The sequence below is a fragment of the Haliotis asinina genome, chromosome 11, assembly GCF_037392515.1.
Source record: "Haliotis asinina isolate JCU_RB_2024 chromosome 11, JCU_Hal_asi_v2, whole genome shotgun sequence".
Classification (NCBI taxonomy): domain Eukaryota; kingdom Metazoa; phylum Mollusca; class Gastropoda; order Lepetellida; family Haliotidae; genus Haliotis; species Haliotis asinina.
This window is the reverse complement of record NC_090290.1, coordinates 41,513,140-41,534,267: the sequence shown is the minus strand read 5'-3', so window position 1 is coordinate 41,534,267 and position 21,128 is coordinate 41,513,140. Positions and strand designations below refer to the sequence as shown.

Sequence of the window (21,128 nt, the reverse complement as noted above, 5' to 3'; positions counted from 1 at the left end):
TAGTAGCCCGAGACAACAGAATACCGCTAGTAGAAAGAAAAGGTATCACTTGCATGGCATTACTTTCTTCAAGTCTCATTTGATCTTTGTGAGTGTCATTATGTGATACAAAATGAATTTATCACTTGCCCGGGTTTCTGTACAATCTCGGCTGACTTGCATTGAATGTCATGCTTTAATGAGCCCACACAAGTGACAGATAATTCTAAGCAAGTTGGAGTATATGGTACCTCGTAACATGTATAACAATATCAGTTGTTCGTTACATCCATTGCAATAAAGAAGATGTCTATCTATAATAAACTGTTCCATATCAGTTGTGTCTCCTCATACCATTGTTGATATACAACGACCAAGTGTTTCACATTAAATGGAATGTGTGTGACGGTTGAGCTGGCGTTACATCGCCATGTCCATTGCCCATGTGCAACTGGTTTGTGAAACACAAATATCATGAACTGCTACGACTGGCATATTGGTAACTGGTGTCCATCTAAAGATATTTTCGTTCCCAAAATGTCTTAGAGAGCAGTGGAAACTTTCACAACACCATCAAGGTAAGACTAAGTGCTTCTATGTGATGGTACTTCTTGTCACGCAGGAAACATGCGATTGCCCTCTTCCTCTCTTAGATGTGAATGACGTGTATACGCTGATGTTGTGGATCAATATTTGCTGACCAGCAAAAGAGAAAATGAAATCTCACAAAAGTAAGTCCCTAGTATGGTAATCTACGTACAGTTGTTGGCAATCTACAGCCTATTTCTATATTATGTATTGTTCAAATTGTACTAATAGTTTTAACTTCATCCATTAGTTTTAAATTCGGATTCTGATAGCCTAGTTGTGTTACTGCCCTATGACAACGGGTTTTATACAATATACATAAATACTTATAATCAAATATGCTCCCGTAACGAAGGGGCGGAAATATTACCTATGTGAGGCTGTATGTTAACTCACTCAGTCATAAAAGTAAGTGTTCACGTTTATATACGTCTTCTACTTAACAACCTGACCAAAAACATTTGCGAGTTAGTATATATTAAAGATAATACACAGAAACTGCTAAAACTGGAGTTGGGGAACAATGAAGTAGGTACCTGAGTATTGGAACGTATCTACCGTCACGCCCCGCACATGAGCAACATGGCCCATGATTGCGAAGAATGCAAACCCACCATATACAGATGTTAATGCAGTAGCGACCACCAAAGTCACAGCGTCCCTGCAATGTAACCATTGTATTAAGCACTGTGTATCAATGACATGTTGTTTACAGGATAAGAAATACGCCAACAAAGCGCGCTCCACACCTTGCTCCTCTGGGCTAAAGCATAGAGGTTTTTGGGCAACTACTTGTTACTTAAAATTTAAGCATGTCTCCTGAGATATTATAAAATGGATGTATTCTACGGTGCTTCGACACTGATTTCCTAATCCGCTTAATATCGGATTGCTACGGTAACCGACAAGAAGGTCACTCTCATACACGACTGGACAGTTCGGGTACGCAGTCAGCCATACATGGACCCTTATTATCTGCAATAGCTAAACACAGGAGGTAAATTAATGTACTCAGTGTTAGAGAAACAATGTACCTAAAGCAATTGTTGTCAAGTTTGTTGTGTCCTGCCATTGTTGGAAGACACCCAAATGCAATTCCGTAAGCGAGCAAGGCGTAGTTACAACCCTCGACCCAAATCTGGAAATAGAACTTGAACTAAATCATACCAATTGCAGTTGGTATGTGCAGAACAAACAGGAACTCATGTAAATTCCCCAAAAAAATTCAAGCATAAGAAATTATCTCTTATATAATAAAACGCTGTTAAAGAAGTATGAAAATATTCCACTTTCGCTGACCCGATAATAGTCTACAAAAAACAAAACAAAAACAAAACAAAACAAACAAAAAATACTTACCAATACTGAATATTATCTCAAACAATACAATGCGCAAAGACGAATGAGTTTTTAGCAATAGCCCAAACAAATCATGGCGGTGAACACCAAAAATGAGTTTCACTCGTTATTCTCAAGCTGGGAATCGAATAGGGGTTTTCAGCGACACGTGCGAACACTTTAAATGTACGGCTATCCCATATACGCAAAGACAATCAAATAAGACACGTGAATTCAACGTAAATAACATGTTCATATCATTTTCATATACTTAAGATAGGCAGTACAACTGCAAAATGCAGATGGGATATGAATTTGGTTGAAAGGACAGCCAGTCCTTCTCACCTCTGGTTCCATTAACTTCTCAAAATGTGGGTTAATGTAGAAATATATTCCGTCAGCCGAACCCGGAAGTAGACAGCCCCGGATGAGGAACACAGTCACGATGATGTACGGAAGGCCCACTGTGACGTACACCACCTGTTGTCATAGAAACAGGAAATAAAACGGGAGTAGAAAGTAAGAGTACGTGCATGCTCTGACGAACCACAGACCATGAAAGCCTAAGGATGTGTTATCAAAATGTGTGCAATCGACAAACGCGTCGCGATACCATCGATGCCTCAGTAAGAAACATTTTGCTTTGATTGTATTTACCTTTCCTGAAACCTTGATCCCTCGAAACAGAAATAAGAACACCAGGATGTATGTGATTGCAAGACAGCCAACCAGAGGCCACCGCATACTTCCCAGATGTTCCAGACCGTCGCTAATTTGCAAGACCTTTAACCTGCCCAAAATAGAATATTTCTACGAATGCTGATGCAAAATACTAATAGCAGGTAAAAGACCTTATTTGACGACAGCAGGAAACTTAACTTCTGTTTTGAACTCTCAATAAAGCATACACATTCTGTATTTGAAGCGATGTTAGAACATGAATTTACAAAAGACTTAAGGCTCCAGACTGATACCTCAACTTACATTGGTCCTCGAAAGGGTTCTGTTTATGTACAGCTATGAGTGTTATCACTCTGAATCGTGTAGTTAAATAAAATATTTAAAATTTTATTTTTTCATTATGAAACCATTGTTTCAGACAATGTATTTTGTTTGTTGTTCAACGTAGCGTAAACCATGTTGAGAGCAACAAAGCCACCATGGTAGAAGAATACATTGAGAAAGTCCACCACTACTGTGGACTACTGAAACACAGCACTTCCAATATACGTCATCTACATGGGGAAGCCTTGTGGTTAAAGCGTCCGGTCGTCACGCCGAAGACCCTGGTTCGATTCCCCACATTGTTACAGTGTGAGAAGCCCATTTCCCCAGCCGCGATATTGCTAGAATGGAGCTAAAAGTGGCGTAAAACTAAACTCACTCACTCAATCAATCAATCAGTGTAAGCATCGTAGACAGTTTTGGTCCCTAAATCATACAGGGCTCTGTGCTAGTTTTACATAATACTATCTAGCGTACATTATTCAGAATAAACATCTCACATTAAAACATGTGGTTTTCCTTCCTTACGTCCAGAATTCTTCAGCCGATGTAATCTTCGACGCATGAATGGTTGCATTAGGCAAGGCAGAAGAGTTTTGAATGACCGTCGCACCATGGGAAACAAATGAATTATTTGTTGCGTTGGCAGGTGCGTCATCGCTGACTTTGTTCAACGTTATACACGACGGTGTGTTCCATGGGTTGTCACAGTTACTCCAGGCTATGTTGGGAAAGAAGGAGTAGTAGAAGTAGTAGATTAACCAGGAAAACAGGACAGCATAGTAGGTGCTGTAGAATACGCCGATGAGGACGTTCCCGATTCCCATACCTTGAGGAAAATAATATCTTAGGTCAGTGGTAAAGGCTAGTATGGACAAAACAATGGATCTTAACATTATTAATATTTGTTCTATACCACGTACAATGCCGCAAGTACACATATATAAATTGTTACATGTACTCTAGTGTCATGACTATTTTGTAGTGCTTACATGGTATGGCATGGTGAAAATAACTAGACTGTATAGTCCAGACTCGATTGCTTATAAACATCATGCAGCTGTCATTCTACTGAAACATATATATACTCACGACGTGGTCAGCATTGTACAATCTACTCTGGTGAGCGGGGAAAGGGTTTTGACTCTTCTGTCTAGTACAGTTTGTTCTTAGCAATAGACTTCCAGTAGGCTTGTTTCATCGTTAAATTTGATAGGGGTCTTTTGTGTTCCTAAATTAAGCAACAATTCACATTTGCTATGATGAGCCTACAGGAATAAAGGGATCAAATTGACGTGGATGCGCACATATTTCATGCATTTCCCATTACAACTTCAAACAGATGTTAAATTACCAAACGTAGGTGTTGTACCTTTAAATGGTGGACACAGGTTCCAGACTTTAACTGCTCCACTCTGTGAGAACTGACCGATCGCCATTTCAAGGAAGACACAGGGAATTGAGCCGATGATCAAGAACACAATAAACGGTATCAGGAATGCTCCTTCAAGACAACATGTACTGCATGTCCATAAACGTGAAACTGATTGGTGAATGCAAGAGTTAACAATGCATCATTTATTTTTCGTTATTTATTAGTCTTCGTTCATGAACCTTTCTCGAAACGGTTTCATTAGTTGTACAACTTTTTAACCATCTAATGTTGTAATTGGTAAACCACTGATCATATTCTCAACATAGCATCACAATATAGAAACAAATATGAAGGGAATACATGAAACGGCTGTCGTTTAAAAAGTTTGCGACGCACATTGCTACCACAAAGGACAATTCTGAGGCGTTATACCATCATACTATACATCAGCTGGCAAAACAACAGAAATTTTTGTAAGCTTCGATTTGTGTCGTCCTACTTACCCCCTCCGTTTCTCACACACAGGTAGGGAAATCTCCACATGCTTCCTACTCCAAGTGCGTAGCCAAGAATTGTCAACATGTAATCCACGTGAGAACCCCATTTTTCGTGCTCCATGTCTGTTCCAAACGAAATGATAAGTAATTATAGCATTAAAGATTTGCGATTGGAAAGAAACTGTGAATGGAGGTGAAAAACATAAGCACTTCGTACTTTCCCCACAGTACGGGTGGTTGTCCAACAGCACACACCGTTGAGCAGGAACAAAGGAGGTGCTCCCCTTTTGCGTCATTGGTAAAGGGAACTTCTCTGAACGCACCGAAGATGATCTTCAGTAACCTATGCTTATAAGAGGCGACTATTGTCCGTCAACTTTTGGACCACATTGTCTTGCAAGTAACGTCTAAACAACAAAAGTTATCCAACTCTAATGCGCTCAGTTAATAAAGGTATCTGATGACCTCCTTGGGTGTTGAATGTCTAAACTTAGTTCAGAAACTATCACATAAAGTTTCTGACAATAGCGTTTTCACAAGGGAGTACTGGTAGGTATTCTGATAAATTACCAGCAATGTCGCAATTTGTCAACATGTTGTCAACATGCACGAGCATTTCATGCGTGTGGGTGTGGGGTGGGGATGGGGATGGGGGGGTTCTGACATCAGAGCTTGTGTACAGATGTCGACAAGATGCTGTATAAGATGCTCGGGACATAGTATGAAGAGTGCATGCGTTTTTCAAGAAAGAAATCAAGAGACAAAATCCCTATATTTTCTTGAATTGCTTCACGACACGTATACTTCATACTAGTGTTTGGTGTGCCGTTTTACACTGGATTGTTTGGTACAGACGATTCTGATTCTGAACAGACCTATAATAGTAATAATGAATTTATACAGCGTCTGCTTCCAAAAAGTATTTGGTCAACGGCGCTGAAGGAGAGAGTACGAAAACCCTCTGAGGGATAATGTGAACAGATCGGTTTTTAGGTGACCGTCTTTTTTCAGACAGTCTTTACAGTTGATTTTTCTGATTGCGACAGGAAGCTGTTTCCGAGTACTAGAGCTGCAGCTAAGAAGGCTCTGCCACCCATTGTGGTTTTGGTGGGTGACTGAGAAAGAAGAAGGGAGTTGCTAGAGCGGAGTGCTCTGCTGGGAGCATGGAGAGTTAAAAGGTTCTTCAGATATTTGGGAAAGTCATCATCGTAGATGCAACTGTGAGTGAAGAGGAGAAGCATGAAGTTGATTCTGCAGGATATTGGGAGCCAGTGAAGTCTTTCAAGGATGGGAGTGATGCTGTCACATAGGGGAACACGGGCAACGACTCGGGCAGCAGAGTTTTGTGTTCTTTGCAGTTTGGAAAGTAGATGACCAGGAGTACTGAAGTAGAGAGAATTGCAGTAGTCGAGTTTGGAAATATCAAGATTTGTCATGAGTAACGAGCAGTGTGATAGTCCAAAAGATGACAGATTTTGCTGATGTTAAAGGTATGAAAGTAGCAGGATTTGGAAAGGGGCGACATTGGTTCCTCGAAGATGACATACAGGTGTGATAACGTCATCACCGGTTGTGAGACAGAGAGAATGTGGTACTTTTAGGAGTTGCTGTCGGGATCCGGTGGTTAAAAGCTCTGTCTTTTTGTCGTTGAATTTCAACTAATTTAACGCCATCCAGGTTATTAGTTCTGCAATACAGTATTGGATTTGGAACGCACAGTTTTTCACATACTTGATTTCGACAGATAAATACAGCTGGTTATCATCATGCAGTAGAGGTGGCAGTTCACAGTATTTTTTCTAGTGATGTCTCCTATTGGCACAATGTAAATTCCGAACATCAAAGGACCAAGAACCGAGCACTGGGACACTCCACAACGAAGTGTCGTAGAATCCAAGAGAACAGTGTCAATCTAGAGATTTCAGCCAGTTAAGGGCTGTTCCTCTGCTCTCTGTCCTGGTGTGGAGACGCTGAATAAGGATGCTGTGGTCGATGGCATCAAAGGCAACAACCAGCGTTGCTTGTGCATTGCGGACATGATGTCATTGTGTACTTTGACTAAAGCTGTCTCTGTACTCTGTCTTGGTTGGTACGCAGACTGAAATATTTCAAGAAGGTTGTGCTTTTTAAGATGGTCGGTTAGCCTTTTGACAACAATTCGCTGCATACATATAGAGACAAAGGACATGTTAGAAACTGATCTGCAATTTCTCAAGTCATCACTGAGCCATGTTGGTATAACATCAAGTGATGATGTTTTAGTCTCAGAAACGACGATGGTCTTCTTGAGTTCCTGGCTAGTGATATCACCGAGGGTGTTGAGTGCATCCCCGCCGAATTGCAGATCGCCTGTGGTGGAGGATCCCTGGTTACCTTCTAGGTCAGCGCGAGTGGTTTCAGTTTTGCTGGAGAAGAAGTCCACATATCTTTCTGACCGATCCTTTTCATTGCTGTGCACAGGAAATGTGCAAGCAGCATTATGTTTGAGCAGGTTACTGATGATGTATACCTGGCATGGATTGTACTTGTTATCCTGGATATTCTGTGAAATGAAAGCCTTTTTCGTGGACCTTAGCAATGGGTTAACATCATTCCTGGCTTTTGTATAAAACTGTGGATGGACTACGAGCCCAGTTTTCCGCCACATTCTTTCTGCCACTCGACTTTTCTTTTTCATTTCACAAGTTTTGTCTGTGTATCATCCAGTGTTTGGATGGATGACTACTGCACGTGTTTTTAATGGTGCGGGGGTAATGCACAGGTTTTCACATACTTGGTTTCGAGATCTAGAACTGCTCTAACAACAAAGTGGTCAGAGATGCCCTCGTCACACACTGTAACTGTCTGATCCAGACCACAGTCATCCTTTGTGAGCACAAGATCCAAAGTATGCCCCGATCTGTGAGTCGGACCACAGACATGCTGTTTCAACTCACAGGAATCAGTAAGTTCAATGAACATGAACAATTGAAGCCGATACAATATGAATGTTAAAGTCGCCCATGATGATAAGTTTCCCTTTCCCGTTAACACTCGCTGTAGTAAATCTGAGAATTCAGAGAGAAAGTCCTTAATTGTGTGTTTGTTTTTCTGGGATGGTGGGGGCCTATAAACCAGCAAACATCTGAGTGTTTCACTGACAACTTTGCAGGTAGTACACTTATGTTCAAATGAGCTGAACTGTTTTGATCTCAATCGCCTTAGCTTCAGGGATGATTTGAATACAAATGCAACTCACCTCCTCGCCTACCAGACCTGTTGAGACTTGCTATGTCATAGTTGGAGGGAATTAATTCAGCAAGAACTGATGAGTCCTTATTGGTAAGCCATGTCTCAGTAATAACAATCACATCAGGGTCGTTATCGACAATAAAGTCATTCAAAATGAGAGCTTTGTTTCTTACTGACTGTATAAGGGAGAAATCACGAGTTTCGTGTTTGGGTTGAAGAGTCTTCAATTTCTGCTTCTTTCCAGCTTTCCTGTACCTTCCAGGTTTTTTTTCCTTAAGTAATATTGTGTACTACAGCTTGCTAAAAGAGGTTGGTACAAAGTTGGTTCACCGACAATAACAAGACTCTGCTTTATACAATAGGCTGCTTGCCTCTCATTGTTTGATGTCCCACTTCCACACCCATGGCTTGGGTACTATTTGAACAGCTGATGTGAGAAAAAAGTCCACATAAGCTTTGAACAAATGTCAATAAAGTCAGCATTTCTGCATTTACTGTAATAATGGCATTCTAGAAATCTCCGGTAAGTTCCCTTTCAATAGTGTACCATTTTTCAGGATGAACCCTGAAGCACAGATTACCAGAATCACGGAAAATCACAGAGAGAATGGACATTCAGCCTCACAACGCAAAGTCACATAGTTGGAATACTGCGGAATAAACTCACTCTGGACACGCTAACTGTATGTACACATGAATGGGTAGGAATAGGAATTGGGAAATGACTAACTGTTGAAATTGTCTCCAGTTATCAGGGCGGTGTGTGTGTGTGTGTGTGTGTGTGTGTGTGTGTGTGTGTGTGTGTGTGTGTGTGTGTGTGTGTGTGTGTGTGTGTGTTTCAATATCAACTCTATCAGTATCATTTCAGGTTTGGCTCATGGACGCTTAGATACACCACAGTCCCCACTCCACCCCCTTCCTCTACAGTCACCAAAACCTCGATAACATTCCAGACGATGCATGTTCCCTACAGTTCACTTACAGTTATAGCTGATAATTCTAAGAAGGTGTCTGGGAGCTGTGAGAATAGTGTACATATATATGCAACCATTTTCGAGTTCCCATCTCCAGTTCTCAGGGCAGTCTGTCCCACGTTTTCTGTGTAATCCACTCCTGAACGTGATAGTCAACACACATTGAATGATATGTTCCTGCAGCTGCAGCAATGATGACAATTCTTTAGACTCAACGGATCCTGAACTCTCAGCCATTTTTTCAGAAAAGCTGGCATGACGCAGTTTGTCTAGACCTATGTCTGTGTTACCATTGGACAATTTCACAGATACGTTTTCACCAACAATGATGTTATCTTCTCCTTCTGCAGCCACACTGAATACAGATAGTTGTTGACGGAGGATATGTCAGAGATTTGTCACAGTCCTTTCAAAACGGACGATTCCTCAATTCCAAACACTCTATTTCTAGTGGCACATCTTGTAGAAGCGTGGATGAACAAGATGTTACTGCAGATGTCTTCTCCGAGCTTCCTTTATTTGTTTTCTTTATTTGCTTGGCCTTCTCTTCATTTTTTTATTGTATATGGTTCTGTAATATATCAGTTTTGACTTTTTTTGATGAACTAGCGTGGTGGCACGAACATATCAGCAGGTCTATGTCCTCACCATATGTCCTCACAATATATAGGCCTACATCACAATGTGCGTGTTACACTCACCCTACATTCCTGTTCCTGTGAGGCTGTACAAAAGTGATTGGTGAAACCTCTATTTGTTAGACTTGTTGACAAAAGAGTATTTTTAGAATTGTAAACAGTTTCTGCAGACCAGGCTAGCTATTCTCGAAACGTTCGTAGTCCTTCGGACTTCTTAAGCCCATACTTAACACATTGGCTACGATCAAACGTAAGAATTCTTTGGGCTACGAACGGTTAGAGAATAAGGGCCCAGCATCTGCCCGTCTCAAGGGAGCCGTATCCTTAGTAGTTGATCAAGGTTCATATCCTCGAAACACAGTGGTCGCTGTTCCGTATCTGTTTGGACATATTTCATGTAGAGCTGACGGGCGGTGTTGTTAGTGCATTCTCTTGGCCAAACTACAAACTTCACTATCAAACACATTTTCTGGATGGAGCGTGACGAGCGCAGTTTGCCTGTCAGGATTATGTAACAAAGTTCCAAAAGAGCGAGCAAGTGTAGCTTCGTTGGCTGGTAGAGGAACACCTGATGATTCAAATTGTGCAGCACTGATGTTGTTGGTGTTTCTTGTACTGGCTCCGAGTCTTTCGACAGATGTTTAAGATCAACGTTTACTGCATCACCATCAAACAGTACAGCTGATTGTACATAAATCATACAGTCTTCTAAAAAATCTCCACAGTCTTCTTGATGAGTTCCAAAGCCACCATCTTTTGGAGATATCTGCATAAAAGAAACATCCAGAAGTACGGTACCATTTCCCTAACGGATTTAAGATGGAGATCTCAAAATTTCTAACGTCACTATGCGTTCTAGCAATAACTCGGAGGTTCGTCTGTCTTTTATAAGCGTCTTGTACTAATCGGCTACGCCATTACTCTCTTTACACCAGTTGACAATTCTCCTCAATTGATACGTGTCAGCCTAGAAGTTGTGATATTAGATCTACCGCATGTTTGAGATGTTTGTTGTCCATGTCCTTTGTGCTGCACCATCTGTTCTGACAGGCACGTTCTGAATCAATGTCTTCATCACACTTGCAAATCCAAATATATCCAAACGCCCGTTCTACGAGGAGTGTTACGTCCACACGTAAGTGACGTCTGATGGCAGGGGACACAGATTTACTGTTTCCTACCTGTTTGGACATATTCCATGTAGAGTCGAATGATCGTGTCATAAGTGCATCCGCTTGGCCAAACTACAATCTTCACCGTAAATAACATTTTCTGGCTTGACCGTGTCTATCGGAGATTACCTGTTAGGAGTTCCATACATTGTCTTAAAGACGTCACAGAATCAGAGCCAAACATAAGGTGGCCAGTGCCAACCAGAAGAACATCTCTGTACGAAAGAGTGGTCAAAGTGGTTGGTCAAAGGTGATAGCAGGTTTTACATTTTGTTATCAAGGCTTTTCTTTCTGCATTAAAACGTAATTTCCGTGATCTGTTCTGCAACGGCGAAATCTCGGAATCCAATACGAAAAGATTGATTAACATAACGTTAGAGAGAGACATGTCTTAATCTGTTCCAACGACATTTTCAGCAAATAGTGCAATTCCTATGTCCAGCGGAAGCGAGACAAGTACGAAATATTTCATTTACAACCTCCACACGTCAAATGTGTTATGGCAGGAAACTTACTTACTTACTTACTTACTTACTTACTTCCCAATTGCGCAGATCCATGCTCATGTTGTTGATCAGAGGACTATCTGGTCCAGACTCGATTATTTATAGACCGCTACTGTATAGCTGGAATGTTGCTAAAACTCAACTCCATCACTCAATCACTTTTTTATCTAGTTTTTAAATAGTACGCATAAACATAATCGCTAACGCTTATAAGGTTTACATATTTTAGAAACTTGCGTTTCGTTTGCTGTTCAGTATGTATTGTTTCCGATTTTGTTGTTTAGACTATTGCAGAACATAAAAAATGTTTTATCACAAAGATTACATTTTCACAAGATGGCATGTTTATCAAAAACATTTAATCGGATGGTGTTAATGAACAAACTGTCTCTTTCAGCGTGTTGGCGCAAAAGTCGATTATTGTCAATTTTATTTCAGGGAAAGTATGGACACCCATCACTCCTCGGTCGTTTCCTTATTCATGACTATTAAGATCTCGGTTAGTTCTTATTTTCAGCAATCCATGCTTGTCGTGAGAGGTGACTAATGGAATCAGGTTCTCAAGTTCGCTAACGTGTCATCGCATCACAATTGGTTAGATTGATGGTCGTGCTATCGATCACTGGATTCCAAACTGGATTCCACAATCCATTATAGACAGGCGGTCGCATAGAGCCGACATCTTTCTCGCAGCAGCTTTAACCAAACAGAACAGGTGCTTGGTTTTGTGGCTTACAAATCTGCCACCAAACAAATCTTTAGTTATTTTTCGTCAATAATCAGTGAATGAGTGAGTGAGTACGCGTACGCATGTCGTTTTGCTCAATTATTTTACGACTCGTGAAGATTCGGGTTAGAAATGATCTTCAGTAAACCATGCTTTTCCTAAGGGGCGACTAACGGGATCGCGTGGTCCGACTCAATGACTTGGTTGACACATGTCATCGGCTCCCAGTTGCGTAGATCGATTTTCATATCCTTGATCACTGGCCTTGGGTTGTCTGGTCCAGACTCGATTATTTATATACCCCTGTTATACAGATGACATATTGCTGAGTGCGATGTAAGACCAAACTCATTCATTCAGTTATTTGATCTTATGATAACAAAACAGTACAACGACAAAAGCACCGACCCAGTCAAAGTAAATATCAAATGTTAACGCAAGAAATATTGCAGTTCTATTATCTATTTTTAAAGCAATCAATGACGCTCAAACTTTCATGATTCTAAGGCAACTAGAGTGCATCGACAATTCGACAATAGCGATTGTTACGGATGAGTTTTCATTCACAATCACCAGAGTCTACTTTGCAGATTGCTTTTCACATTTACATAACACCATTTCAAGCGCTCAGCGAGTTATTGATATGCATCTTTACGCGCAGATTATATCGAAGGTTGTGTAATTTTACGTGCAGCATGTTAGAAAGTTGTCTGTTGTCTGTATGAATATCCATGGAAAGGGCATTATTTCGTTTTGACTAAGTCATTAAATATGCATAAAAGCTATTCTCGGTATCAGTATTGTTTGCTAATTGATTGCAAGGTAATTCTGTTTCATGAAGCTCAATTATAAAAAAAATGACTTTGACTCGCTCTCTTGGTTTTACGCATTTTTATATAATTAATGAACATTAATCAGGAAGTAAATGTACATATTTAAATGTATATTAGTACTTGAATTTGCATATGTTTCACGCCTGCTTCGAAGCTGGGCCTAGAAGTTAACTACGAATTCCTACTTTTTAAAAAAAAATATATGTTTGTCATGGTATCACCCGCACTGAGTAAAATCATATACCTCAAGCACATCTCGTGTGTCCTGAAAACTAAGGCTGCAAGCTATGGGCATCCAAGCGACAGAATGGAATCAACTTCCTATCGAAATAGGACTTGCTCAATATTCAAATTGCTCAAAACCTTTCTGGGGACCCATCTCTTTCAATGTTTTCTTCCACTTTACTTTTAATGTTCGCGTCGTGCATGAAATGTGCGCGATGCATTAGCGCAATATAAATGCACTATTATAGTAAACTCATCTATATACAGAAATAAAAGGCTTGATATTATCAGAGGCTACATGGCCCAGAGAACATAAATAAAATTATGCTTGTGCAGAACGTCAGGTGGGACAAATGTTCTTACCTTAATAATATATGCATAATATATCGAACGAGAAGGTTAATTTTCAAACAGACTGCAACATTTGACAATCTTCAAATTTGTTTGATCAACAAAGTCAATAACCTTACGACAATTTAAGAAAGTTAAATAAAATATGCCTGGATTTTTCTCAAATACTTCTTTAAATAAAAAACAAATTCCTTATCAAGTTTTGAATAGAGTTTCTAAAATATTATAGTTCGCCAAATCCGCATCCTCGGTTCAAGAAACGGATACATATATAAAGCCAATTCTGAAAATATAAAAAAAAATCTTTTTGCCATTTTATGGATACTTTGAACGCTTCTCTGAATACTTCTTTATACAAGTGGTCGTATGTTTTATATTCCTAGAGCAATGCTACCACAACGTTGTCCATGCTGTCGGATCTACATCGATGCGTCAAAATGACATATAAAAACACAACATAGATTTACTTTAAGTCTGTGCCATATCCGAAAATATCAGATTGTTCCGAGAATCCAATAATTCGTTGCTTCTTAGCAATCGTAATGCGCACGCACTCACTAGGAGTGAAAAATAAAGATGGCGTTGTACGTGTACATGTATCGATGTTTGGATTTGCTATCACCTGAATGTGTAACACTTTTGGTACCTCCCACGACGCCCCAACATCGTCACGAAACGTCCCTCTGTGGGTACCTCGGTTCATTCCTGACGTGTGGTATTGATTGCCTTTCCTATTGATGTCATCGTCTCAAGGGCAGGAACTTCATCATTCATATTTTCTTATCGAAGGAATGGCAACCAGTCTTATCATTTTTACGTGAATCCACCATATAAAAGGGACAAGTCCTCTCTTAATCTTTTAGGACGGGAACGTAACAATTAACGGTCAATTTTATTATTAAGCTATGTTTTTGTTGTTTCATGCTTGTTAACAACAAAGTGACTAGTCCGATAATTCATAACTGCATTTTGAATACGTTCTTGCTGTGAAATGCTATATAAAACTGACATCCCCCCGGGTTGTTGGTGTTTTCAAATATCTATATAATTTCAAAAAAGTATTCTACCATGGTCTACGAAACCACGGAAATGAAGCCAATGACTGCGACGATATATACACATTGTTAAATCCCTCAAACAGGGTAATGTTACAGCATCACTAGTTGCCGACCAAAACATTAAATGCATATCGATAACTTCACACACGCACAAACTAGTCCTTTACAGTTTCGAAGCCCAAAGCAACTTCTGAACATTCTTTTGAATACCGGTACATACATATATGTTTAAACTCTAACAAACATACAACCAGACAGTATAATACCGTGAGTAAGTAAGTTTAGTTTTACGCCGCACTCAGCAACATTCCAGCCATATGGCGGCGGTCTGTAAAATAATCGAGTCTGGACCAGACAATCCAGTGATCAACAACATGAGCATCGATCTGCGCTATTTGGAACCGATGACATGTGTCAACCAAGTCAGCAAGCCTGACCACCCGATCCCGTTAGTCGCCTCTTACGACAAGCATAGTCGCCTTTTATGGCAAGCATGGGTTTACTTAAGGCCTATTCTACCCTGGGACCTTCACGGGTCTAGTATAATACAGTCATATGTAATCACTTTGAGAGAAGTTACGGAAAAAGTCGACGGGGCAAAACATGATTTTTTCATTGAACGCAGTTACTTTACTCTATAGATAGTAACAGATCAATATGGTTATAGTAGAAACTCGTGAGACAAAAACAGCCTGAAGGAGTGGTAAAGGATGGGAGCGCCTCCCTCTACTTTGGAGAGTTTGGAGGAGAAGGCAAATACAAAAGACAAAAACCCTTTCCATATGCGTCAGAAAGAAAGATCGACTGTACAATACCGACTTTGTAATAAGTGCTTGTTTGATTATTTGTTCCGATCATTTGATTATTTGATTATTCGACCCATTCTAAATTCAGAAAATGGCAAATAGTTCTGAAAATGGCCCATTGTCACCGTTCTCTTTCCCAATCCCTGAGGTAGTCACATGAGGACTTTACATTGCCGCAGTATATGAATATGCTAAAATGCATATATAGCCCCTGTAGTGCAAACGGATGATCTTATTCACGCCTGTGGACTTTATTACTGATGTCGAAGAATGTGAGACCTGTTTAATCATTTCACTAACACCAGATGTTAACACTGTTTTCAGTGATCCGTTCATATATTTCGGACGGTTGGTTTATTTTATGTTTTATGTGACCAATGAAGTAAGTATCTTTGGATCATCGATCGTTCTCTGGCGCTGACGTTTTGGAAGAGTGATGGAAGCATTGCATTATACTTATTAGGTTATGAAGGGAGGGTTGAGGGCTAAATTATATGGTTTGCTTGGTTAGTGGCCTGAGCGAATAGTGTTTGAGCCCCGCGTACCAGTTGACATGTGCAACATGGCAAGTGCTAAACTTTCAGAGATATTCGTGAATATTCTGTTGAATCTGTTCTTCCTTCGTTTGACAAATTACGTTGGTAACTACATTGCAGCTTAGAGCTTTTAGACTGGCTGCATGATTAAACACCTCCAACAAAGGCCACGCTCGTAACTGAGAACGACTTTAATCCCGTAGAAACCGTCGCCATTGGGTTATAGACCACTGATTAAAGTGACAGGACATTAACGTTCTAGAATTTGACTCTTCTGCAACCTTGATTAATATTATTACTCATGGCGGAAAAAGACAATGTACCTTAATGCTGATGAAACATTTACAGGTATTGCAAGGATTTCTTAGTCGTATTTTGCCTTTATATACTTACGTCTATTTTTGAAGTTTATGAGACATGGAATGACGTGTCTTACACCTGGGAGGACAATGGTCTACGCATACCAGGTATGAATACTTTCAGCTCGAGTCTATAACGGAGTGGAGTTACCTTCAGGCAGTACCCAATGAACATGCAGTCAATAGTATTCCCTATTCTTTGAACAAGCGCTCAATACGACTTAACTACGGAAACACGTATTAAACGTTATCACGAGGTCAATGAAATATTGAATGTAATTATGAGTAATTCAACTGATGAGATGTTTAAGCAGCTAATAAAAATGATTGATGTTGAAGATCCGCGCAAGGTTGTGTCCATGAATCGTGTCGCTCATAAATAATGTCGTTGTTATTGATGTTGCTTCAATTTATTGGCTGACGTGCTAAATCGTGATGTACTTTATGGAACTGGAAATATTGATTGCCTTTACAATATCGAATGGTAGATACCAAAGTCTGTTCTGGTTTACGACATTTAACGAAGTCAAGTCACAACTGAGAAAATATGGTATACAGTACTATTCATAGACAACAAGGAAAATAGATTCATATTATTTAGCTTCAAGGAAGATATAATTTGTTCCATTTAATGTAGCGTACAATAAACTTTAAACACCATATATCTATTTTCCACATACAGTACACTCTGTCCAACGCGGACTCTGTCTTTCTGCTGTATATGCCGGACTGAATTTATGCTCTCGACGTAATCCTTCTTTGTCGCCCCGATGAAAAAGCTTTGTATCTCGGACTCTCATTATTTCGGACCAAAGTGTCGGTCCGGAAAGGTAGTTACGCGTAAAAACATTGCTTCATAATTCGGACTGAACAAACAGCTTGTTGATTGGTTTGTGTATTTTGTCTACAGATGAACGCATATTTACCTTTGATGTGTTTAACACTCATTTGTAAACTGTAACTGAGGATAATTCGAGGAACTTTCTGTCTAACTCGGACTGCTGTCTAAATCGGACTTTTTAGATGGTCCCAAACCGATCGAAATTGGACTGTTTGCACTTGATTTATTCACTGCTTGTCCCCCTGACGTTTCATGTTTCTATTCACATGTGTGAAAGGGTTATAATGATTACCAATCGACAGTAGCAACAGAACAGGGGTCAACCTCTTCAGACGAAGACATTAATATATGGACATGTTGTGAAAGGAATACATTTTTCAGCCTTGATAGTATTGGCTGCAAAATTCTAGAAATAGTATTTTTTACCTGATACTATTCCACACCCGTGTTTTTTTTGTAATGAAAAATATAATCAAAGGATCATTCCTCGTTTTCTTTAATTTACATAGTATAATATGCGGTATAACTTTAATTCCAGCATCAGACATTCTTTAATTTCCCTATACAATCTATTTATCAAATGAAAGACTTAAAATACGTACAAAATGGTTTCATTAGAAATATTACAATAGTTAAACAATGATGGGGCACTAACTTATTTCATGTAAGTAATAGTGTGTGCCACAAATAATGTTCATCGAGAGACTCTCCATCATGATTCAGTAAACCCTTATTCCTTTCTTGTTCCAGTCAGAGTGAAAAAGGTGCTTCACGTCCAATAAAGTATCCTTTATAGTTAGTTTGTTGTTAAACCACAAAAAAAAATCCTCTACATTTGGTGATATGCCTAATGCTCTTTTGTCACGATTCTTTTCATACAGAGACAGTGGGTGGAAAAAGAGAAAATTCATTACAGAGAAAATTGTGTGGTACGGTAATATTAATATTTTATAACTGACACTTTTGAAATCACATATCGCCAAGGGCGTGTCACAATGGCTAGTGTGAATTCATACAGACTGCCATAGCATTATGTCAACGACTAAACACTGATTAAGGTAAACACCATGCCGTGGCGAGACGTGACGTTTGCGCAGTATGAGTTCGAATTAACGTTGGTCCCACAACAGTCAGCGGCAAGAGAACAATCACCCAACATTTAGTTTTAAATACCATGTGTGTGTGAACTTCAGGTGTCAAAAAGCATGCAGAAAGCAAGACTCATGACATGTCACATCATATTTCATGCAAACAAATTTGATACATGCATTCTACTTTTAAAATATTTCTAATAACTTATATTTCATGCACTTTTGTGTTCTGCAGTTACTTTGGTAAGTTGGTATGACTGCAGTAAAACCATATATGAAGTTAACAAACAATTGCAGTCGCCTTTAAAAGCGTATTCACTTGTTCTTAAGACCAATGTACTTAAAAGCTGTGGGAAAACAATTACCCCAATCCACAGATCTTTAAAAAAATTTGATAATTGATAAGAAGTACAAAGCGGTTGATGAAACAAGTACAGAACTAAATATCTCCATTCTTAAAGAGTTTAAAGAGACAACTTGATAGGGGGGAAATAATTAATCACAATGACACTGACTTCAATGGAAAACTAGGCTAGAAGATTACAAGAAGTCATGTAAACCATTGGCAACCATTCATCATGTGTTTATTCCATAATATTCGGCATTGTCAGTTATTTCCCGGAAATTTCAAAAGTAAAATTTCTTTGTATTTGTTTTCAATAATGTCTAGGAGATGTGACGGAACGTATCGATTAAATAAAATATCAAAGGGCATGTTTTGTGCAACGTGCATCTGAACACGAAATCGTACATTTCTCATAATTTTGACGTAGTATAAACTACGCAAAAATGCCTCACCCTTCTGTTTGTAGCTATACAACTACGTACTGTAACTACCCGTGACGTCATTCTACTAGGCTTCGTTGGTTTGGGTCACTTATATTTGTTTTCATATTAGTATTCAAACCTATGATAAGTAAACAGAAAGGTAAATAGAAGGTACAATGACGTTCTTCAAACATTCGATTGAAGAAAAAACATCACCGCTGTCATCTTTGAAATATAAGTAGTTTCAGGCTGCGTTGCAATACGAATGTGGAATGATTCGTGATAGGTGTTGTTTCGTTTTTATGCTGTGGTGATCTGACAATGACACGAAAGTGTCATGAATTTAATAACAAGTGTTACTAGCAGTTGAACATTTCCATTGGATTCCTTGATATCACCTTACGAACAGGCTCAATCAGTTTCTGTGAACTAAATGCATCCATCATAATGATATCTAGTCATCACACATGTCTAAATAGCCTTGGGATCGTGTATCAAGCTTTTATTTAACCTGTATTTCAGACGGTATCAATGCTCGACCATTGATTCTTGGATCACTGCCATATTGACAGAAATTAGCATGCGACATTCAACAAACATTACAAGTTTTCTGTTTCGGCTCATAATTTCTTAACTTCTTAAGGACAATATCTATAGAGTATGTTTCCGTTAATAAGGGAAGCAAAGCGTAACTGAGAATATAGTGATATAAATATATGACCCAGCAGTCCTTTACTGAGTTTACAATGGAAGGCCATAGCCATTACGAATTTGCTGGAATTGAGTCAGGCGCTTAGAAGGATACAAGAAGATGCAAACTAGTTACTGGGTAAGATCATGTTATGACGCACGTTGTGCGTGTGTAAACATCGCTCCTCACATGTAATTGAATAGTTTGATATCCACCCAAGTATTTTATGCTTGAGGCGCTCGAGTGTTCGCTTGATCTACACGTACTATACGTATCTACTGGTATCACCGTCGCTGTTGCCCTCTCTCAAGACGTGAGTTATTTGTCTTTGGCCTTTTCAGGTCTGGCTAGTTTTGATTGATGCTCTAGGTATCCTTGTGCAAATACCAAATTGTGATATTTCATAGTTAATATTTGCGTTTACAGCATACATACTGGGACGGAGGCCTCAATTCTACAAGAAGGACTTCATTTGAGAGTGTTGCACTGAATGGATCACGTAGTTCCATAAGTGAGTGAGTGACTTTAGATTTACGCCACACTCAGCAATATTCCAGCTATATGACGGCGGTTTGTAAATATCGAGTCTGGACCAGACAATCAATTGATCAACAACATGAGCATCGATCTGCGCAATTGGGAACAGATGACATGTGTCAACCAAGCCAACGAGCCTGACCACCCGATCCCGTCAGTCGCCTCTGACGACAAGCATAGTCGCCTTTTATGGCAAGCATGGGTTGCTGAAGGCCTATTCTACCCCGGAACCTTCACGGGTCAGTTCCATATGTAATAACCACATAGAATTTTAAAGATTAAATCTGATACCATTCACTCGCATATTCATTGAATCAAACCTTAGCTCTTCATTTCGTTCATTCATTTCGTTATCCGTGGTCACCACAACCGAACAGTAATGAATATTTACAACTTTTGTAAGGGAGCGTGTGTTTTACTGAATCATTATGTCTTATTTTTCAAAGTGAGATATACAAGAATGGAATATGGGCCATCTTTGCAGTGGCGCAAGTCATGTTAGTTTACCAAGGCTGCACCTGGTAAAATATACTATAATAACTATATATATATAAAATACCAAATTTGAATGTCATTAGATCTCTGTTTATTGCTGTGACAAATTAACCTCTTTTTTATCTTGTGCGTCAATCACTCAACTATGATATTGTATTCATTATAATTATTCATATTTATTACCCACCATTCATAATGCATATCATATTCGCAACATAGTGTATTCGTGGCAACCCTGCTAAACTGTAATGTTATCTCTCCAGCTGTTCAGCAGCTGTCCATGTTATTGACAGTGAGTCAATATTGATCTGATCATAGTGATCAGTTCGCCAGCAAATTAATTTTGGTGATCTATTTGTGTCCTTGTTATCTACACAAATACTACTTGATCTGCAAAGCTGGTAATTATCATAAGCTATCAAAGAAGAGGTCAAAAGCATTGAAGAATACATAACATGCCAAGTTTGGGAAAAAAGTTATGTATAGGAAGTAATTATAGATTATATA

At 39.3% G+C, this 21,128-nt stretch overlaps 1 protein-coding gene across 1 annotated transcript in view; it reads right to left on the bottom strand.

Annotated features, from left to right (window-relative positions):
- Positions 1–21,128, bottom strand: part of LOC137256077 (sodium- and chloride-dependent glycine transporter 1-like) — a 31,283-nt gene that overhangs the window by 7,205 nt on the left and 2,950 nt on the right. Inside the window, exons 2-8 of the mRNA XM_067793771.1 lie at positions 4,789–4,905; positions 4,283–4,414; positions 3,439–3,739; positions 2,563–2,695; positions 2,251–2,385; positions 1,602–1,705; positions 1,104–1,228 (exon numbers count right to left, since the gene is read on the bottom strand). Of these exons, the coding sequence (XP_067649872.1) occupies positions 1,104–1,228; positions 1,602–1,705; positions 2,251–2,385; positions 2,563–2,695; positions 3,439–3,739; positions 4,283–4,414; positions 4,789–4,903 (1,045 nt within the window). The 5' untranslated portion in view covers positions 4,904–4,905. The remainder of the gene's footprint in view (positions 1–1,103; positions 1,229–1,601; positions 1,706–2,250; positions 2,386–2,562; positions 2,696–3,438; positions 3,740–4,282; positions 4,415–4,788; positions 4,906–21,128) is intronic.